At 36.7% G+C, this 22,150-nt stretch overlaps 1 protein-coding gene across 2 annotated transcripts; it reads left to right on the top strand.

Moving 5' to 3' along the window:
• The first annotated feature begins 3,853 nt into the window (after positions 1–3,853).
• On the top strand, positions 3,854–15,642 carry GIMD1 (GIMAP family P-loop NTPase domain containing 1). 2 transcript variants are annotated; one of them, XM_036852067.1, is made up of 3 exons: positions 3,854–3,895; positions 5,189–5,577; positions 14,596–15,642. In XM_036852067.1, exons 2-3 carry the CDS (start codon positions 5,191–5,193, stop codon positions 14,854–14,856), a joined length of 648 nt encoding a protein of 215 aa, XP_036707962.1. In that variant the 5' UTR covers positions 3,854–3,895; positions 5,189–5,190; the 3' UTR covers positions 14,857–15,642. The 2 variants fall into 2 exon arrangements, with proteins under 2 accessions (XP_036707962.1, XP_036707960.1); XM_036852065.1 differs by lacking the exon at positions 3,854–3,895 and having other exon boundaries at positions 4,315–5,577.
• Positions 15,643–22,150: the final 6,508 nt, after the last annotated feature.

Raw genomic sequence — 22,150 nt, 5'->3', positions numbered from 1 at the left:
AAATAGCAAAAAAAATACCATATCCTGATTAAGTAATTGCCAACAATTACTCTTGCCTCCATAAACTTAACATACTAAACATAATCCCATTATTAATGCCTCTCATTACAGTAGTGGATCTTAAAGAAGGGAGTAAATACGGGGAGAACATGAGTAGTTTGGAAAAAGAAATGTATTTACTGTGTCATTCTCCAAGAGAAGCAACTGGCCCATGGGCACCAGGAAATAAAGATTTTTAAATGATCCTATTTTTCTCTGTGTTCTTTTACAAATTTCTTAGCTACTTAAAAATATACATATTTCATTTATAATCCTAAAAAATTCATCAGAATTACTCAGAAGGAAAACAAAAAGCAAACAAACAAAAAACAATAGCAACAACATCAAAGAAAACCCAAAATATCATAAACATTCCCATGTGGGGATGAGACTGGTAGAGTCTTTAAAATGTGAAGCCAACCAAATCTGGACTGAAACCTTCTCCTATTCCCAGCAATATTTCTGTCCAGATTTGGGCATTCTTCATTGTTCCAAGAACTTTCAACTGTATTCAAATTAGGACCATTTGGAGAATTTAAACTGCTGACCAGTGTTCTCTGAAATTTTTTGAAAGGTGAACTCTGACGTCTTACTCTAAGACCAGCTCAGACTGAATCAATCAAGTCACCACCAACTTCAGCCAGCTTGTCAGTGTTGCCTTTGACTTGGAGCAGTGGTGGCCAAGGTTAAGATCATTTAGACATCATAAATACAGATTCTGATAATCACTCTAAGGGTCTTCTTTACTACGAAAAGACATAACATACGAGCAAGGGGTTCACAGTTCAAGTCAACGCAAACTGGAATTTGTCTAAAATTGTGAGAGTACCTTTAAACCAAATTGCCGGAAGTCAAGAACTACTTACACTAAATCAATTTTATGGAGCATAGAGACACAATTTTACTGAGTATAGAGACATATAATTTACACAATTATAACGTATACATATATACACACACGTTAATACATGTGTGTATGTGAGACATAATTATATAAATATAATAATATAAATATAAATATATATATACACACACATACACACACATATTAATTAACATTTGATATTAATGTGAGTGTGCGTATTACAGCCTGAATTATGTTCCCCTACCACCAAATTCCTATGTTAAAGTCCTAACACCCAGTACCTCAAAATGTGACTGTATTTGGAGATAAGGCCTTTAAAGAGGTAATTATGTTAAAATGAAGTCATTATGGTGGGCCCTAATCCAGTATGACTGGTGTCCTTATAAAAAGAGGAAACTTGGACACAGACACACTGATAGGAAAGACCACGTGAAGACATAGGGAGAAGATGGCCATTAACAAGCCAAGGAGCAAGGCCTCCGAAGAAACCAATCCCATTGACACCTGGATCTCAGACTTCCAGCTTTCAGAACTACGAGAAAATTAATTTCTGTTGTTTAAACCACTCAGTCTATGGCACTTTGTTATGGCAGCCCTAGCAAACTAATACAGTGTGTGTGTGCATGTGTGCGCACGTGTATGCATGTGTGTGTGCACATGTGTGCGTGTGTGTGCACGTGTGTACATGTGTGCATACGTGTGTGTAACTTAAAATATAATTGTTACTATGTCATCTAGAGTCACCCTTACTACATAATATCTCATTTCATAGATTGTGGAAAGTTCAAGGTCCTCCCATAGATGCCTGCAAGCACCTAGGGATTAGTGTCCTAGCTTCAACCTCCTTCCTCTCGTGATTCAGTTCAGATGTCATTTTACAGTCTCCAGCGTTTGTGGTCCTTGTCCTGTGCTAACTTAAGATGGGCCTCAGGCCTTTCTATTAATTTCCATCAAAATAAAATAAGGTAAAAGGTTGAGAACAACCTAAAACAGAGCAAAAATAAAAAGGTAATTGTGAACATGGGAATTGTGAACACGGCTGACTTTACATCCCAGAAATGTAAAAAGTTAAAATTGAACATTAGCTATCTCTGCTCTAACATAGTCACTTAGCCATTTCCACAGGTGGGAGATCTAGTTTCCTTTCATGTTCTAATGTTATAGTTCTTATTCTCTCCTCCTCCTCCTTCTCATTTCTCTTCTATCTCTCCCTCTTACCTTTCCTCTCTCCCTCCCTCCCTCCCTCCCTTCCTTCCTCTCCCCTCCTCTATATATACCTTGATCATCTCTACTCTTTTTTGTTTTTGTTTTTTGGCTCTTCCCTCATCCCCAGCAGTTTGGCCATCATTGTTAGTGAATTCGGCTCATGTTCTCAGGATCCCCTTTTCTACCTCGAGTAGCTAATCAAACTATTTTCTCAAACAAAGACAGTTCCCTTCCTCAGAGAAGTCCTGGAGCCAGCTGTTAAAGTTATCCCTGCTATATTATGTTTAGCCAAGTTACTGAAAAGAGTGAAGGTAATATTTCAAGTTGTTTTTTCACCCTGATTCAAGAAGAATGAACATCAATCATTAAACATCATCAAATACCAATACATTACCCTTCTATATGATCTCTAAGTTGACACAGATCTAAAACCTCCATTAAATCTGTTGAAAATTATTTTTAAATTCTGCAGTCTCATTAGAACTTTTCACTACACATACGAACTCTGAACTTTATTTTTTAAGCCATCAACTGTTGCACTCAGCAAATGATTTAAACTATGATTTCAAAGAAGGCACTTTGAAAACTAAAGACTTTCTATACTAGTCACTTTCTATAAGGGACATAGGAAAGAAGGCTTAGTTGTGCCCTTGTTCAAAAGAGTTTCCACACAATTAATATGTGTTGATATAAATTGCCTAATTGAAGAATGTCAGTTTATGGTTTGCGGAAGAAAATGAAAATAAATTCTGGTTCGAAATCACTTCTTAGGAAACAGGCTGCTACTGCCACCTGGGGGAGGTTCTTTCTGCTTCATTCAAGAAAGCCAAATGTGCTTGTCAGAGGAATAAATCCCTTTTGTGTTTTCTTTGTCATATCCACACAGGAAGAAGACTTTTAAACTTTCTGCCCATGAAGTCATAAAGCATTCCAGATGTCTCCAAAATTCCTTCACACAGAAATACATACTTCACAGACTGTTTGAGAGGTACAGGAGAAGATGAACAAGAATATAATGATATGAAGGTTTCTACAACTTATAAACTAAGAAAGTATGTTGGAAAATATGGGTTATATACTAAAAAGTGGAAAAATCAAATTTAATCTTTTAATAACAAAATAAAACCCCAATTTTTAAGCAAACTTTATTTGGCCTTAAGTTATAGTTAAGTACTCCTTTTCTGAAATATGTTATCATTAATTGATATGGAAACTGTATGTGTTGATATAATCATGCTAGTGATCACATCAAATAATAAATTTCAGTTGCATGGAAATAGCCAAGAGAGTTTTCTTAGAGAACTTTTGAATTTTTGAACTAAATACTGTTATGAAGTCAATATCTCTTGCATGTATATTACATATCTATTTGTTGAAACTTTTTCTTAAGTAGTAATATGTCAATTACAATGGAAAAAATTGTGACCATTGCTTTTCAATGTCTACTTTCTATTTAACACTTGCCAATCTTGCATTTCTTTAGGGTGTAAGATAAATTGTTACCTATTAGCAATTCTCTTAAACAAAGAAGTTAATCCTGGAAATAGAAGTTTCAGGAAGTACCTATTGCAGTTACACATCTGTCAGGTGACATAAAAAACTCAGTGCTGATTAGAGGAAGACAACTAATCATTTATAGAAAGGATTCTGGTAATAGATTAACTAAATAAAATACATACAGTATCAGTCTCAGAGTGGTACAGTGACACTGCCAGAAGGTTGAAGTTCATAACTGTACCAGCTTGAGGGAAGTCTGTGGAGAAAGCATTTTTAAGACTGGAAAAGGTAAGTGACATAGAGCGAATCGGTTGTGATTCCATAATTAATTCTTGAAAAAAAAATCACACATCTAATTCAGGAGTAAAAAGAAATCTGAGTGTCTATGGTGCAGCTGACACAGCTGAATGAGCTGGTGAGTTGGGGTCACCTTCAGGGACCCCTAAGGTGAGTGTCTTTTGTATGAGGGTGTGAGGTTCCTTCAACATGTTCATATTAGGGCCTGGAGTGAGTAGGGTGAGGGGCATCAGAGGACAAGAAAGGCCAGCGGTACATAAAACTTTATAGTTGAAGTACAAGTTATAAGCAAAAATAATAAATATGCAATATTAAATGTCTTTATTTCTGAATCAGCAGATTGAGTACATTTGGCAATTGGCCAGTAGCTCTGCCTTATCAATCTAATGAAAATGATGGATGACCTTAAAATGCTATAAGGGGCCTATGTTCTGCACAAAAAATAACTACATTTTAGGGGTGCTGTAAATGAAATAGATTCTCCCCAGGTTCTCCTCCCTCCTAACTGAACTGCACAATGTGTTGGCCTTTCCTTTCTTCATTGAAGAGCCAATACTTAACTATGATGAACCATGGAGATGTTTAATTATTTCATAACAGATACTACAAGTAGTTCTCATTTTCATCAGAATGTTGCCTAGTTGTTAAAAAATTAGTAAACAGGAACAGAAGTCTTCCTTTAATATTATTCATGTTTCATAGGACTGAAGCATTCAGGAAGTCAGGAAAGATAATTTTTTGCAGATGCCACTTGTATATTCAAGGGGTGGGGAGGTAGGGAGTGGGGAGGTGCGGAACGTCGTTTAAAATGCAAGAAGGGCCATTTCTTCCACTGTACTGTTCCTTCTTCTCCTCCAAGAGTGAATACTTTTCAAATATTGCTGCTACCTTTTTTCCTGAACTGAGAGACCTCAGGACCCCATTCCTAAACCAACTCACCTGTCACATTGATAAGTTAACATATTCCTCCTAAACATGGTTTACACCATCTTCATGTAATTTTTTTCCTAATTTTCCTGCAATTATTGTTTCCTCCTCCCTTCCTTATCTGTATTTGATTTCTCTCTCGTCTCCCACTGCAAACTACTAGTATTATTTCCATTTTCCCTTTGTCACTGAGGCGTCCCCACTTCAGTGGAGAGCTCTTCCATGCTTCAGACACTAAGAATAAGGGGAAAGAAAATCAAAGTCAATACTTGGGAGTGCTCTAGGTCAGGTAAGAAGCCTTACATTGGGGGAGTGTAGAAGCCTGACTGCTTATGCTGAGCCTTTGTTTACCCACAGCCATGATGGACTCCAATAAGATGACCATCAACTTGGTCCTCTTTGGCATGACTCAAAGTGGAAAAAGTTCTGCTGGGAACATTCTTCTGGGAAGCACTGACTTCCACAGCAGCTTTGCTCCATGTTCTGTGACCAAAGATTGCAGTCTGGGCCGCAGCTGTCACTTCCACAGCTTCATGCGTCGAGGCGGGCAAGAGGTAACCCTGCAGGTCCAGGTGCTGGACACTCCAGGTTATCCGCACAGCAGGCTGAGCAAGAAGCATGTGAAGCAGGAGGTCAGGGAGGCCCTGGCACATCACTTCGGGCAAGAGGGTCTGCACCTTGCACTGCTGGTCCAGAGGGTGGATGTGCCTCTATGTGAAGAATCTTCCCCAGTCCAGATGATCCAGGTAATAAAAAAGAGGCAATTACACTGATGACGTTATTCCCATTTGAAGGACATTATCTTAATAGGAAAGAACTATGAAAAACTGGTTAAAAGAATAGTTTTAAAGCAAGTAGTTTAAAACAAGTGCTGGTCACATAGAAATAATTGGTAAAAATTACTTGATTTTCCCACCAAGAGTCATTTTTACAATTTCCTTTAGAGGAATTCAGTCATTTTGTAACTGGGTCATAGAAAACAAAACAAAACAGAACAAAAAATGAGATACTGAACTTCAGAGGTTAACTAAGTCCCAAACCCGTAAGAACTGTGAATCTGATTGATTGTCAGTGTGGTCTCAGACGATCTGCATCAGAATCAACTGAGCTGTTTGTTAAAAATGCAGATTCATCCAAGCCCTACTGAAACAGAATGTCAGGAGTAGAGCTTGCCTATCTGTATTTGCATAAACTTCCCATATATTTCTCTAAAACAGTGAAGTTTTAGAACCAGTGAACTAAAATACTTACTTGCATCCATTCAACATCAAGGGACAACCTCTTACAGTTCACCATAAATGGGGCGTTACTGTCTAATTCAGTCGCTGAACACTGTATTGAGCACCAGCACAGAGCTTAATGATTGGTGAGTAATGTATGAGCCCTGGTCTCAAAAAGCTCACAGTCGGGGCTTCCCTGGTGGCGCAGTGGTTGAGAATCTGCCTGCTAATGCAGGGGACACGGGTTCGAGCCCTGGTCTGGTAAGATCCCACATGCCGCGGAGCAACTAGGCCCGTGAGCCACAATTACTGAGCCTGCGCGTCTGGAGCCTGTGCTCCGCAACGGGAGAGGCCGCGGTGGTGAGAGACCCGCGCACCGCGATGAAGAGTGGCCCCCGTTTGCCACAAATGGAGAGTGCCCTCGCACAGAGGCAAGGACCCAACACAGCCATAAATAAAAAAAAAAAAAAAAAAAAAAAAAAAAAAAAAAAAGCTCACATAGATAAACAAGTATAAGACAACGCATCAAGTGCCAAAGTAGGGCAATGTATAACTCCTCAGTGAAGGAGACCTACACCACGGTAAATATTCAGGGGAGATTTATACTTTATTAACAGGAAAGAAATCAGGAATTTCAGAAGCTTTGCTTGTTTCATCATCTGTAGGGTGAGTAACTGCTCCATGCTAGCCATGAGAAGATCACAGGGACCTCAGGGTGAACAAAAATAACATATGCCACTTTTGACTAGTGGTTCATCCCTGTTTGTTCATTTATTCAATTTCTTGATTCTCCAGTCTGGGGCCACCGAAATTTAACTGCTGGACTTGACTAGTATTATTCAGTAGCCTCATTAAGTGACTGAGCTCAGAGAACACATCTCTCCTAGAAGCTTCACAAGTAAACTACATGAAGAATAGAGAGTAGACATTTTTAATTCAAAATGAATTTGTATAAATGCTTATTCTTCTTTTGGTCCCATCTCTGATTATGCTCATGTAGAATCTGTTACACTTAGAAAAACAGTATACTTTGCTTTAAAGAAAGATATTTCCTTTAACTAGTAAAGGCATAAGATTGTTCTAAATGACAGACACACGTTTTGTTTTTCAGTAACTGTGCATGTTTCTAAAAAAAAAAAAAAAAAGCCATATGTGTAATCACAAGAAACTAGCGGAAAAAATTAGGGTGACAAGAGTATAAAAATAATCCTCATCATCTAACTCCTGAAAAATCAAGGACATTCTGTACAAAAGCAAAGAAGAAGAAAAGAAGATGATTGCAATTAAGAAACAATGTGGAATCTAAGAAAGCCCATAAACCACTCCCCAACCAATTAAAGCCTGCATTTCAAACAATATTTCTGGTAGAAATCAAGTGGGGCAGGGGGTAGGGGGGACCTGCAGCCATACAGTCAGTGTAACTTTTAAACAGTTTTAAAAATTCATTTAAAGTTGCTATTAAATAGACATTTAGCTTAAGCTATAGATGGATGTAACCCACTAAATTCAGTAAATGCATAAATAGTTCTCAAAAACTAACCTGACCCTCTCCATATGTCTCCAGATTTTTCTTTCTGCTGGTCCAGACAGGATATTTTAAGAGACATACATCTTGAAAATAGATTTTTCCAGTTTTAGGATATGGAACAATATTGTAATTCCCTCATTGTTTTTTATGCAAGTGAATTTGATTCATACATGTCTCTGATCCTTTTAAATGGTATTTGGCATATAGCCTTCTCCTCTTATGGCTACCTTCCTTACGTCAGTGGCCAATTCAGGAGCTGAAGGCACAGAGGAGATGGGCTAGGGAAAAACTCAGATCCAGAATAGTTTTTTCGAGAATAAATAACTTCTGTCTCCCGGGAGAACTCAGCAGCCAAGATTTAGTAATCCTCAGAGGGGCCTCGACCCCTAAGAGGCACTGCAGTCCTATTCTGGGCTTACCACCTTGATCTTTGGTTGAAGATTGCCTAAGCACAGGCTGGCTGTTTATGACCTTCTTCCTGAAGGTGCCTCAGATACTAGTGGCAACCGTCTGGATATGCTCACAGATTGGGAGCAGCTGCAGAATGTCTGAATATTCAACAGGACCAACAGCTGTTAGGAAGAAGCAAGGAGTTGCTAAGGTCCTCTGGTTTCAGACACACTCTGGATTTCTCCTTCTTCCTGGCTCATGCAAAATGGGGAATAGAACATCTGCCTTCCCCTTTTTCTTTCCCCCTTTCTGGGAGCACTGATGCCTTCCATGGAAGTAGTCTGCAAGGCCAGTGCCAGAGAAGTGACCTCTTCTTTCCTGTACCTCTCTGTTGTCTCTTTAAATATCTCTCAATTTGTGCTCTAATATTTTACAGAGGGGTTATAAGCTGCCAACTGTGACAACTGAAACAGTTCCTCAAATCATCCCTTTTTCTTTATGTTAGGCCTTCACTAATTTACAGTAAAATGGTGGAGATGTCAGTGAGTCATCTCCCCAAAATTGGGAAATAAAGGGAATGATTCATCTGAATGTTATCTATCATTTTAATTTTTTAAAAAAATCCCCCAATAATAGAGCAAAGCATATATAATAAAGTCACCTTAGGGAAAGTGCTAGCATACAGCCAAACTGCACCAGGAATTGAATCCAGGAATTGACTAAATTCTTTCCATGATCATGGTATCATGTACATATTATCACTGTATATATTCAGGCTTCAAGCATGTATTTTAATTTCGAATGAACAACTCAGCTGCTGATGTTACAGATGGGTGTACACAGGAAAGGTTCAGAAAGGCCAATGTAAGGCCTGAACATACTAAACAAAGATCATGGGCGTAGGTGTTCTATAGAATTCAGTTGAAGAATAAGCCTGTTACAGTTCTAGGTACATGACTATAAATGTTACTAAGACTTTCCTGGTTTCAGTTCCTCACTTATAAAATGGGGATAATTTACCTAATTGAAGAGTTCTGAGGGCTATATTTAATAAATGTAATGTGCTTGGCGTTGTGCCTGAATTACAGCAGGTTCATAGTAGGTTTGCAGAAAATTGCCATTACTATTATTGTTTTTATTGCCATCAGCACTACCTAGATTGTGATGAGTACTTATTCAAATGAACTACTAGATATAAGCAACATATTATAGATGTTAAGAGCATGGGTGGAGTAAGTTATATCTGTGTTCAAGTTCCTACTTAGCTACTCGCTTTGTAACCCTGGGCAAGTAAGTTCTCCAAACTTCAATCTTTTCATTGGTAAATTGGGAAAGAGAATCGTTTATTGGGGAAGATAATAGTTTACTGGGTTACTTTTGGAATTAATGTCATATTAAGATAATAGTAAATTAACTCAGACACTGGCACATGGCAAGTGCATAATAAATGCTACCTATGATCACTGTGACTTTATTGTTAGTATTTGTTTTACCCTAAAATTGGGACATATTATATGTAGCCTTCTTTGGGATTATTTTGATAGGCTTCAGAAGAAAGTAAGAGTGAAATAAAACTTACACAGTCCTGATTTATAGGAACTTCCTTATTAATTTAGAAAAAAATCTGGGAAAAAAGTTCACTGGCTTAGTAATGTTAAACTAAGAAGCCCCGGGCTTCCCTGGTGGCGCAGTGGTTGAGAATCTGCCTGCTAATGCAGGGGACACGGGTTCGAGCCCTGGTCTGGGAAGATCCCACATGCCGTGGAGCAACTAGGCCCGTGAGCCACAACTACTGAGCCTGCGCGTCTGGAGCCTGTGCTCCGCAACAAGAGAGGCCGCGATAGTGAGAGGCCCGCGCACCGCGATGAAGAGTGGCCCCCGCTTGCCCGAACTAGAGAAAGCCCTCGCACAGAAACGAAGACCCAACACAGCCAAAAATAAATAAATAAAAAATATGGCCTCGAGGAGCCCTCCCAGGAGTGCCAACCCACAAACATTTAAAAAAAAAAAAAAAAAAAAAAAGAAGCCCCAATTTAGTGTGAAGGACAGGGGTCCCCTGCCAGTCAAGGAACCTCTGTTACAGGCCCAAGTCTGCCAATAATCAGCTATGTGGCTTTGGCCAAGCCATTTAACATCACAAGGCCTTAATACCCTCATCTGTAAAATAAGGCCATTTTGACAGACGATCTCTAAGGTGGACTGTTCTCTAAATCTGATCTAAGGAGGCGTATCATTCAGCTTTGGCTCTCTAAGAAGGAGAATGTGGTGCTCCGAGTGGGAGGAGAGTAAGGGAAAAGCATAAAATAGAAAGAATGGACCTTACTGTCCTCCTGATCCATGATAATGTTTTTCTCAGTTGATGTAATAGTTGGCTTTTTTTAAAGTTTCCCCCTAAAATGTCCAGATGCTATGATTTCATCAACCACAAACAAGTGGGGCAGGGCTGGTGAGGTCCTGGGAAAATGAACGTAATTCCTGGAAAACAAAGTTTATATCCTAACTAGTTGTCCCAAAAGGACTAGATGGACTCATACCCATTAGCACTTTGAAACCAAACAACTCGTGACTGATTGTAAAATTTCCATCTAGCTTAGTACTATATTTAAATTATTAACACCAGATAACTTACATTAACTTATCTTTTTCTTGGATTTTTTATGTGAGGTATCAATCAAATGTGATTATTCTTTCTCTGGATCCATAAAGAATGTTTGGCCACTAACATGATGACTATACACCAAGTGACACTACTTTCACATATTCAACTATTTGCTGGCCAAAAATCAATCTAAAGAATATAAGCTAAATCAACCGTTCTCTTCTATTTTTGGCAGTAATTCAAAAGTGCAATTTCTCTCACAGTTTAGGACATGAGCATCCTTTCATAAATAATTATCAACAGGTAAAAAATTTGCAGTGGCTGAACACATGGACTTGTAAGTGGTGTCAAGCTTACAAATCTATTATCCTTAGGCGCTTTAACTCATTTTTCCCGAATGATATTATGGTTTAAAGTATAGAAGATGTCTGGTGGAGACAAACAGGCAACATGTTAATGTTACAATACAGAAAGTCAGGAACTAAAAACACACTGTGAATGTTATACCCTTTAATGCAGTAAGTACTAACCTAGCAAGAGAATTCTATGTTATAATATATAACTCAGGAGAGAACCACTTGAGCCAAACAGTTTATTTAGCATGAATTTTTATAATGGTGATGTTGTAAAAATATTTAATAATAAATATAGCCCCTGCATCAACCAATATCCAGGGAATAGGTCTGGGGGTAACACTCAAGGGGTTAAGGACCGTGGCTATTTATTAACTTGTATTAAACATTTCAATATCCTGACAATCAACATGAATGCATCAATAATGCGCTGAGTGAATACCAGGTCTGGCTCTAAATTTGAGAAACTTCTAGAGACAAGAGTGATGAAGGATCAATAGTTGTATAGGAGTAAAATCCCAATACTATACAATTCCCAATAATGCTCAATCACTTTCTTTACTTGGTATGTCTTTACTGCCTGAGAACTCCTTTGTTAATTCCTATGCTCGAGGCATCATCACATGCCAGAAACTTTTTCTGACCCCTCCCTTTACCCCCAATTTCCACCTCTCCCATCCAAAACTAGGCTAAATGTTTGCCTCTATAGCGCCAATATATTTTCTATCATAACACTTGCGATTACAACAAACTGGAAGTATTTTTTTCCTGTCTGTCCCTCTTCCTTAGACCTAACTTTAGTTAGTAAACAAGAATCTCCACTAGATATAAGCAGGAAATGTACCTGTCTTGTACCACTCCTTGTCCCCAAAACAAAGTAGACCCTCAATAAGTATTTGCAGAAGGAATAAATCCCCTAGAGTGCTTTTTAAAATTCACATTCCCAAGCTCCACCCCTAAAGATTTTGATGCATTTTTAGCAAGCATCCCAGGTGATTCTGATGTAAATGGCCCAGAAATCTCTATTCCCAGAACCTAAATCTGATATATTTAGCACTTCATTAATTTTTCAACCATTTGGATTAATTTGCTGGGGCTGTGATAAAAAGTATAATTAACTGGCTGGCTTAAGAAACAGAAATTTATTGTCTCTCAGTTCTGGACGCTGGAAGTCTGAAACAGGTGTTGGCAGGGTTAGTTCCTTCTGAGGGCTGTGAGTGAAGGATCTGTCCAAGGATTCTCTCCTTGGCTTACGGATGGCTGTCTTTATGCTCACCTGGTGTTCTCTCTGTATTCATGTCTTTGTCCAAATTTGTTTTATAAGGACATATTGGATTAGAGTCCCACCCTAATGATCTTAATTAATTGCATCTGCAATAACCCTATTTCCAAATAAAGACACTTCTGAGGTACTGGAGGTTACGACTTCAACATATCGATTTGGAGAAAGGGGTTACAATTCAACCTACAACAGGGTTTATTTATTTTGCAATTCTCTGACTTCTCTCTCACAAGAGACGTGTTAGAGTATATAGAACATACGACAAACTCTGAAGAGGTCTGGTAATTTTGCTATGTCACTATTAGCTAAAATGTGATGTTGACATTGCACATATACTTTGATTTATAAAAGAGCTATGTTCTTTAAAGGTTGGGTTAAAGTTTTGCTAATTTGCGTTTTAAAGGCACATAAGCATATGCCAATTAAAGTACTTCTTTGAAAAATTCTTTTGTAAAGTTCAGAATCTTTCTGTTTAAATAATTATTCCCTAATGAACTGATCTGGAAATGTCTGAGGATTTTCTTGAAGCAGGGCATTTCAGGAGAACTAGAAATATACAATTATTCTATGGTATAAACAGACACATTTCGAACAGATACGAGGAAAAATTTTGGACCTATACCTTGAGAGAGTCCCTCTGAATACAAAATAGAAAGTGCAGATTACAGGCGAATTTGTGATAATGAACTAGAGTAGAAAAGTTTTACAGGAAAGTACAATTTTGTGTCCCAACAATTAAATTTCAAAATTGAGGACTCAAAATTAATAAATAAAACCCTAAACCTTCTATTTGAGATGATGGTGAGGGTCTAAATTCCAAATTAATACAACATATTTATTAAGAGTTTACAATGTATTAGAGGCTTTGATTGATTAAGAAAGACATAGACTTTGCCTTCAAAGGGGTCATGGCCAACTTATAGAAATAAATGTGAAAATGAATAGCTCTGATAAAAGTCAGACTGTGTTAGGAGTTATAATTGGTAACCACAGTCTTGAGATGTTTCTAATTTAAATATATTGTCCCACAGTTCCTGTATTTTCATATTAGATTTACATGTCCTGATTCTTCCTTCCTCCCTCCTTCCCTTCCTCTTTCTTCCTGCTTTCCTTTTTCTTTCTTTCCCGCTCTCCTTCCCTCTTCTCCCTTTCATCTTTTTTCAGTTGTTCAATATTATAAATATGAATCCTATATTCATTCAAAACAGTTTCCCACACTGCCATCCAATTTTTTCAAGATTTTTATAAACTAGAGTTTGTGCTAATGCCTCTGTTTGTACTCAACCTCTTTATACATCAGTTTCTCCATATCATAATGGTATCTCCCACAAATCACCATGTTGAGCTTCGAAAGAGATAAAGTATGTAAAGCGCTTAGCATAATATCCGGCACTAAATATTAGTTGTTCTCCCGTCTTTTTTTCTTTTAATTATTATACGTTGGATATTTCTTCTTATGTTTATTCCTTAGCATTTAATACTTCTCTTGCTATTATAAACTGGTAGCAGCTTTGGAAATATTTTTGTTATGGGAGTGTTTGAAATGGAAGGAATTTTACTGTCACATTGTCATGATTTCATATAACTTTGGAAACATTCAAAAAAGTTAAGTGGTTATTTCTATATGCCTTTCATACTGCATGAACAATCTGCCATGTGCTATTACTTCTGCTTTATATCAGCTCATTTTCACTAATCAGACAAGAATTTATTACATAACCAACTTCTACATATTACTAAACAAAGGAATACCAGTCTGCAGTGTTTTTCACCCACATTAGAGGAAGTCAACCGATAAATTGGGTTTGATTCCAGTTATGTGAAGAGGATGCGAGTCACAGTAATATTTTGTAGTTGTTCCAAATTACCAAATGTATTTTGATCTTAGCATTTCCATTACATGTCATCTGATTAATTGATAGATTGTAACCAGATTATGTAATTATAAATCCTTAGAAAATGTTTTCCAGCGATGATAACGCAACATTCCTAGAGAAAGATATGACAATTCCCTTGGGCAAGGTGCTCTGACAAAGGAATTCAGTGGTTCTAAAAGATTCAGGTTGACAGGCAAGTATAAATGACTGCTGAATGTTGCAAACGTAATTAAATCATATGCAGCATTGATAATATGCAGTTTTGAGGTTGTATATACATAAATTATAACAACAAAATAAAATGGAGAACTAAAGCCTTTTCTTAAAGAAAGCCCACTCATCTCTGTCCATTTGCTTACATTACTTGACCCCATCGTCACTTCCATTATATATTTCAGCTTTTAGAAACATAATGAGGTACAGATCTACTGACTGTGTTAAACCATAGTAACTCCTCAGCTCTTCTTTGAGAAATATAGTCCAAGGCTAATAGCCATTTAACTTCTCTCTTTCAGGAACTTCTGGGACATGCTTGGAAGAATTACACTGCCATTCTTTTCACCCATGCAGAAAAAATCGAAGAGGCTGGGCTCAATGAAGATGAATACTTACATGAGGCCTCTGATACACTGCTAACCCTACTAAATTCTATTCAGTGCAGATACATTTTCCAGTATAAAAAAGGAAACTCGCTTAATGAACAAAGACTAAAAATCTTAGAAAGGATCATAGAATTTATAAAAGAAAATTGTTACCAAGTTCTTACCTTTAAATGAGATTTAGGTGAAAGGAAAAGGGCTTTGGGTTTTAGAGCCAGCAACCTGGTTTCAAAAGTGCCTTTGTTAGCATGAATGTGGACCATGAGAATTTCCACGTGCTGCCAGCGAGAGTGTACATTGGTATAACCACTTTGGAAAACTGTTTGGCAATTAAAAATAAGATTTCTAAGGCAAATCCTATGACACAGTAATTATACTCTGAAGTATATATCCAACAGAAATGTATACATTTGTGCACTAGAAGACACGTATGTACAAGAATGTTCATAGCAGTACTATTCATAATAGCTAAAAACTGGAAATTATCCAAATGTCTACTAAGAGTAAAACGGATAAGCAAATTGTGGTATATTTAAACAATGAAATATTATACAGTAATGAGAATGAGCAAACTACAACTGCATGTAACAAGATCGATGAATTACCCAAACATGATGTTGAAAGAAAGAAGCCAGACATAAAAGAATACATACTCTATGATTTCATTTGTATAAATTTCAAAAACAGTCAAAACTAATGTAATTTTAACTATTTTGACGTGAGAAGTGTTGGAAGTCAAGTTACCCTTGGTGGAGTGGGGGGGATAGTGAGTGAAAGCACACACCGGGGCGGCTTCTCAGATTCCAGTAATGTTCTATTTCTTGATCTGGAAGTTGGTTTCACAGAGTGTGTTCCCATTGGGAAAATTCGACAATAGACACTTCTGACTTACGAACTGTTTACTATAGATGTTATACTTAAATAAAAGTTAAAAATGAATAAATTATTATCCATATTTTCAAAACTTGCTCCACGGCTTACTTGATCCTAAAAAATTAAACTTGTGAAGGCCTGTTCCTCATGTGAGATACCTACTTCATATTTACTGTAATGATGAAACAACTTAGCACATATTAGACGCTCAGTAAATGTTAACTTCCTCTTCCACTTTCATATAACCCCTGGTTCCTATTAAGGCTTGGAAATACAGGTAAAAGCTCAGAGCCGAACCCTGCAGCAGAAATAACTGTTAACAATTGTAATAACCAAATATGAATAAAGCTTTGACTGAAAAAGAGGCTTCCAGTCTACCTTGGAAGGTCGGTCAATTTGGATTAGTAGAGAGATCCAGGATAAACTCAAAGGCAGCAGTGAGGATCGAAGGAAAATAATTCTAGTCAATCGTAACAGCCAAGTCCATCAACAAGTCAGTATCAGATCACCCTCAGGTTTAACATCGGCACATGAGCATTATCATTTATAAGATTCTTTCCTAAGGTAGTCCGCAATTTACAAACAGCTTATTTTCATAAAGTTAATTTGTAAATTGCTTTTTTAGTGTGCATTATACTTTATTTTCCATTAAAAACAGGATTACAGCTCACGGTTGTTCTCCCAGACTAATCCTCAAAAGCATACTTAATGTTTAATATTACCTGAACTTCTAGCACAAATTTATAAAGTATTTCTAAGGGAAAGCATAATACAAATTCCAACCTGAAACAACATCTCTATTTCTCTGTATGGTCCCCGTCTATCATTGTGCGTCCAGGATTGTAAAGTGGGAGCCTCAACAATTGGGCTGAGCTTTGGAAGTTAAGTAAAAACTGACCCTTCCCCAGGGGTTAGTGGCTTGGTGACAGAAAGTTGAAGTTGAGAAGTTGAAACTGCAGTGACTAGTGAATAGTGGAAAATTCATGTTCTGAGCTCTTCATTCATGTGATGTCAGCTAACTCTTTACAGAACACAAATACTAGTTAGCTAAAGGAAAGATATGTTGCGCAGAATCATTAAGGAGTCAAGATCTCTGAGGCTGGCCTAGTGTTAATGATTAACAGAGCAAAGGTGCTTCTAGTTTCAAAGAGGAAGACTTCTGTGATGTTTTTCCCTGAATTATTTATTTTTAAATTTGTATATATATATATTTTACATAAATCTCTGAATGTGATATTACATATTTGACTTTTCTTTAGTCATCTTATATCTTGCTTTTTTCAGTAACAATTTATGTAACTATTCCTCTATTGATATGCATTCCAGTTTTCTGCCAACTATTCTTGTACATATTTTTTAATATAATATTGTTTCTTTTCTGTAAGTTATATTCCCAAGAGTGGGATTTCTCGGTTGAAGTATATATACACTTTAATTTTAATATATCTTACTCAATTTTTCATATGTGTTGCAACAAACTTAATTTTCAACAATGTTTGAGAACCCTTTTCCTATATTCTTGTCATCAGTGTTATCATCTTACACACCTATTGCTAACACCAGTTTGCTAAATGTAAAACTGTACCTTACTTACTGTTTACCTTAATTTGGATTTCCCAGACTACTCCCTAACTGGAGCATTTTTATAAGCATGTTGGTCATTTAGATTTACTCTTCTATGAACTGCCTCTTCACATTATTTACCTTTTTTTGTCATTTACTATTGGATCGTTTCACACACAGTTTCTTTGCTTGACAAAAACTTCAGTCAGGCTCCTGAACCTTCTCCTAGGCCCATGTGTGCTTAATTTAGTTTTGGCAAGAACCCTGCTAAGTCAGTTTACCAGAACCCTTTACCTTCAATATCTGATCAGGTTCCTTGTCTAACCACCCTGGCCTCTCTCCAGCAAAGATCCTGTTAGGCGGGTTTACCCAGACTCCCTCTGACCCTTCCTTGTAGTTCCCTCTTGGTAATTTTCCATCCAATGATCCCCACCCTGCTCCTTGGCTATAAATTCTCACTTGCCCATGCTGTATTCAGAGTTGAGCCCCATCTTTCTCCCTCACAGTAAATTCCCATTTGAGCGGTCCCTCTACCTATCTTGATGGTCCTGAATAAAGTCTGCCTTATCATCTTTAACAAGTGTCACTGAGTATTTTTTCTTTAACACTTCCTGCTTGCTAAATCTGAAGAGCTCTACATACATTACAAATATTAGTCCTCTGCCTTTCAGATTGCAAATTTTTTTCAATTGTTATTTGTCCTTCAGTTTTGGTTATGGTAACTTTTGCCAAAATAAATGTGAATTTTCTTACAGTTATATATTTTTATGTACAATGTACAAAACTGGGATTTAGTTTCATTTCCTTTTAGATGGGTAACCAATTATATCTGCTCTACTTATTAAATAATTAATAACTTTCCTACTGAGATAGGTAGATAGGTATATAAATATATATCCTCTTTATTTCTGGATCTGTTCTGGATTCTGAATTCTTTTCCACTACCTATCTGATTTATATCACTATTAATACCATAATGATTTAATCTGGACGGTTTTCTGCCCTTCCTTGATACGTAGGACGGCAAGCTTCCCTTAGTCTTCTTTTCTCAACATATTTTCTGGCTACTCCCAGTCATTCATTTATATACATTATTTCAGATCTAATTTTGTCTAATTTCAAAAGAAAATTCTTTTGAACTTATGACAAAGGACATTTTGTAATATTAAAATCCTCCCATGCAAGCATACAGGATGTTTCTCCATCTTATGTTTATTATTTTTTATATTACTGTATTTCTAACATTTTTCTTTTCCTTAGTTTTGCCAATTTGATAAAGTTGCTATTCAGTTTTTCTTCTTGATAATTTGGACATTCTACTCTAATTAATACCCATTAAGAATTATTTCTCTGTCCCCGAATTCAGAATGAAGTACATACTTCTCTACCATTGTTTGATAACAAAGTAGAACTATTTCCCTAACCAAGAACTCTTTCCCCACTGCATTATCCCCTCAACTATTTAAATAAGACCTTTAGAACACTTTCATTTCCTCCCTATCCTTTTCTCCTTACCCCATCTTCCCTATGGAAGAAGTCTTTGGAATGTTTTTCCTTTCTCCTTATTACGAGATTTTGCTAAGAGAGTTAATTATTTCCCCTTACAGATCGACCCTTATGTTTCAAAAGTCCCTTCTTATCATTTACATTGAGCATTCCTGGTAGTTTATCATTATCTCTTTTACTTAATATACAAATATTAGAAAGTCCATTCCTCACCATTGTTTTCTTTTCTCTTATCGTCCCCCATCTTTCTAGTTAGTGCATTTTCCTAATACACTCTGCATTCTAGTGTAGTACCCCAGAGGCATTAATTCCAGACGTGGTTTTCCATGAACCACTATGCAATAGCAATTCTAGCTCCTCATAATAATCACCATAGTGGATGTAGGGAAATAATTTGTTAGTTGGTAATGGGGTAGTTAAACCATAAGAATAGCAAGGCACTGAAGCGAACATCTACCTGAAGCTGGTTGTTCGGCTTTTTCTGGATGACATCACATGTATATCAAATTGAATAAACTCACCATTACTAGAGATAATTACAACTTGCAACAAAACAACCATGTGATCAGAATTAGCTGTAGGTAAAATAAATGATGTTCAGAAAGTTCATCTTTGGCATCCTGCCACCTTTCCTATTAGACTCTATAATTTGCACTCTTTCCTCACATCCCTCCAGGTGCCCTTCTCACCTGGAAGACAAAAATCTCTACTAAACTTTGTATTTGAAAACGCTTTGAACATTTTAGATGATTGGAAGATAGTATATATGATACTTTTGTGCAGCTGGGGTTGGATCCTCATTAGTACATACTATCTTGGGAAATTAGTAATTCATCTCTAATACTAACTAGTTCTGACCCTTACTAGGTTGGTTCATCTAGATAACATTACCTCAATCAGCAATTTCAGGCTTTCTTTTTGTAGTTATGTTTATCTACACTCTGCCTTTTTAAATAAGAATTTGCTTAGGTTTTCTCTTCTATTGATTTTCAAGCATATCACAATTCTTTTACAAAAGGCTATTTTTAAGTGGCATTGCTATTTCCCATATTCTCACTCAAACTTTATTTAAAAAATAAGTTTCTTTTCACAAGCATCAGAAGTTTTTATTGCCAATTCATATGCTTTAAGAGAAAATGTTATCCTTTCACATGAATACTGAAAGCTACGGAAAAAGTTATTTCTACCAAAATCATTCTCTTTTGCTAAACTTATTAAAAGTGACTTTCTATTTGCATTTTTCATTAATCTTTTTCAAAGAGAAATCAAATTGTGGTGTTGATTTTGGATGACTCCTGCACTGTTCTTTCCAAATTCCCCAGTTGTGAAAAGCTGAGTGGGGTTTTAAATTAACAAGTATCAGCCAAATATCTTAGGGCTGAAAAGTTAAGTGGATGCATATATTGAGAACATTTCTCTACTGGGATGTATGATATTCTAACGAGGCCATTTACAAAAACAAATGTAAAACTTTGTCAGAGCAGCCTTGCTGTGAAGGCTCATCACGTGAATGCCACTGAAGAAATGAGCAGACATTAATAACTGCTATTTGAACAATTCTATATGCATTATGTAGCAATAGGATAGTCAAGAAGAGTAGTTAGCCTTTTCATTTAAAAGGATTATTCTTTTTTCTTGCAATTATCGAGCCCCAGGTTTGTTTCTGCTGCTGTTGCTAAGGACAATAGCCTGCCAGATAGGAAATGATGCTGATGAAGACATAAAATAACACTTACACGCATATTTTACTCAAAAAGCCAGAGAACTGGGAATAGGGTATGTTAGGAAGGGGGTGGGAGTAACGAAGGGGAAGGGAAAAAACCGAACAAGGGAATACATAAGGGTGAAAAAATACAATGTACAATAATTAATTCATACTCTGAAATTCCAGATGGCTCACTTTCAAACTAACAATTATTTCATTGTTCTGGGCCCTTTCTCTAATTTTTTTTACAGTTATACTCCTATGAATTATCTCTGCCAAAACTCATCCAAAGTTAGAACCGTAACTATAAGAAGTACGATAAGCAACAATGTATATATAAATTACTAATTCTTTTCCATTCCAAAAAGTTGGTGTCTGAAGAAGATCCAGTTTTGCATAGAGGCATATTAGCCATTAGCAACTATCTTTGTTTTCATTATTATTGTAAAACTTTGGGTTATCACCCAAAAAGCACTGCAGATGTGTACAACTATAGAGGTGTTCCTGGTTTAAACACATACTTTTTCTATCTATCTATCTATCTATCTAGAACTTAGTGACATCCTTCTTAAGTAGACTTCTGGGATAGACTGTCATTACAGGATCAGTGCCCTCGACAAGAGTGTACTCAAAGAATCAAGGCACATACACGGTTCTTTAGAAAGCCAACAGCTGCCAGCAGCGGCAGCCTAGTTTTGCCAAGTGATTCTTCCTAAGAATTTCCTCAGCAAAAAGAAAAAACTTGATAAATTCTCTTTGTAACCACTCCAAAGGAGTGTTTAATGACCTCTTCTCTCCCTTTAAAATCGCTTAAGTACTCCACTAAAGGAGCTGCCTTAATCTCCTTACATGAACTAATGAAATTTAGGGTTTTTTAAAACTTATTATTATCTTTCCCTACAGTTTAGACAAAAGAGAAGTTAAACTTCTCATTCAAATATAAGAAACCACATGACTATTTGAGAAAGAAAGCATATTATAATGGAGAAAAGCAGAATATTAGTAAAATCTAGGTTTCGGCTAGTTATACCTTAGCACCAGCATTTATGTAAATTTTCTGTTGATTCTTTGGGGTAAAATAGCTGGCTTACCTCTAGGGAGTTAAATTGAAAAGATGTGTTGAAACTACTTAGCTAGCTATAAAGCATTAAATATCTTACTAATAATTCTACAATAAAATCCATGACATTAGACAGATATTATTAATATATCCCCTTCACTTAGAAGGCAAAGCTCTCTCCACAAGACAGCAATTTGCAATATTATTTGTAGGTGTGTTACATTAATTTGCTTCACTAGTTTTTATTTTGTATCTTGGCAATAAAGTTTTAGTCTACACACCATTGCACAGCACTTAGAACCAGGACTGTGTCACAATTTATGTAGCCAAAGTACACAGCTAACACTGCACACTTTGATATTTTTACATTTTTAAAGGTACAACATATAATTTCCCTAGAAAATTAAGTATACTCATGCCCCTTTAATGTCCTTCTCGTAAGCGATAGTGAGGTGATCCTCCACCCGCCAAGAACTTAAAAATACAATTGCTTTTATTTGTTACATTAACACACAACAGTTAGAAGTACTGTCTTTCTAGTCTAAGAAAACTGCAAAACTATTTGAAACTTTATCAATAATATTAAACCAGTGAAAGGGCATCAATGAACAGGGCTGACCAGCGTCTAAATACCTAAAACATGGATTTCAGTGGGAGTGCAGGGCAGCAAGAGAAAGTTTCAGTAAAAAACATCTCTAGCGAGGGGAGAGATACTACATCTGGTATAGCGGAACAATCAGGTCTGTTGAAAGACAGGGCCTGTA

The sequence above is a fragment of the Balaenoptera musculus genome, chromosome 5 (assembly GCF_009873245.2).
Source record: "Balaenoptera musculus isolate JJ_BM4_2016_0621 chromosome 5, mBalMus1.pri.v3, whole genome shotgun sequence".
Taxonomy (NCBI): Eukaryota; Metazoa; Chordata; class Mammalia; order Artiodactyla; family Balaenopteridae; genus Balaenoptera; species Balaenoptera musculus.
This window is presented reverse-complemented; position numbering and strand designations above follow the sequence as displayed.

Bases quoted from the DNA above. Each gene is read 5' to 3' on its own strand.
- GIMD1 (XM_036852065.1), top strand. From the start codon at position 5,164: ATGCTGAGCCTTTGTTTACCCACAGCCATGATGGACTCCAATAAGATG. The intron at 5,578-14,595 runs GTAATAAAAAAG...TCTCTCTTTCAG, and splicing joins CCCCAGTCCAGATGATCCAG to GAACTTCTGGGACATGCTTG.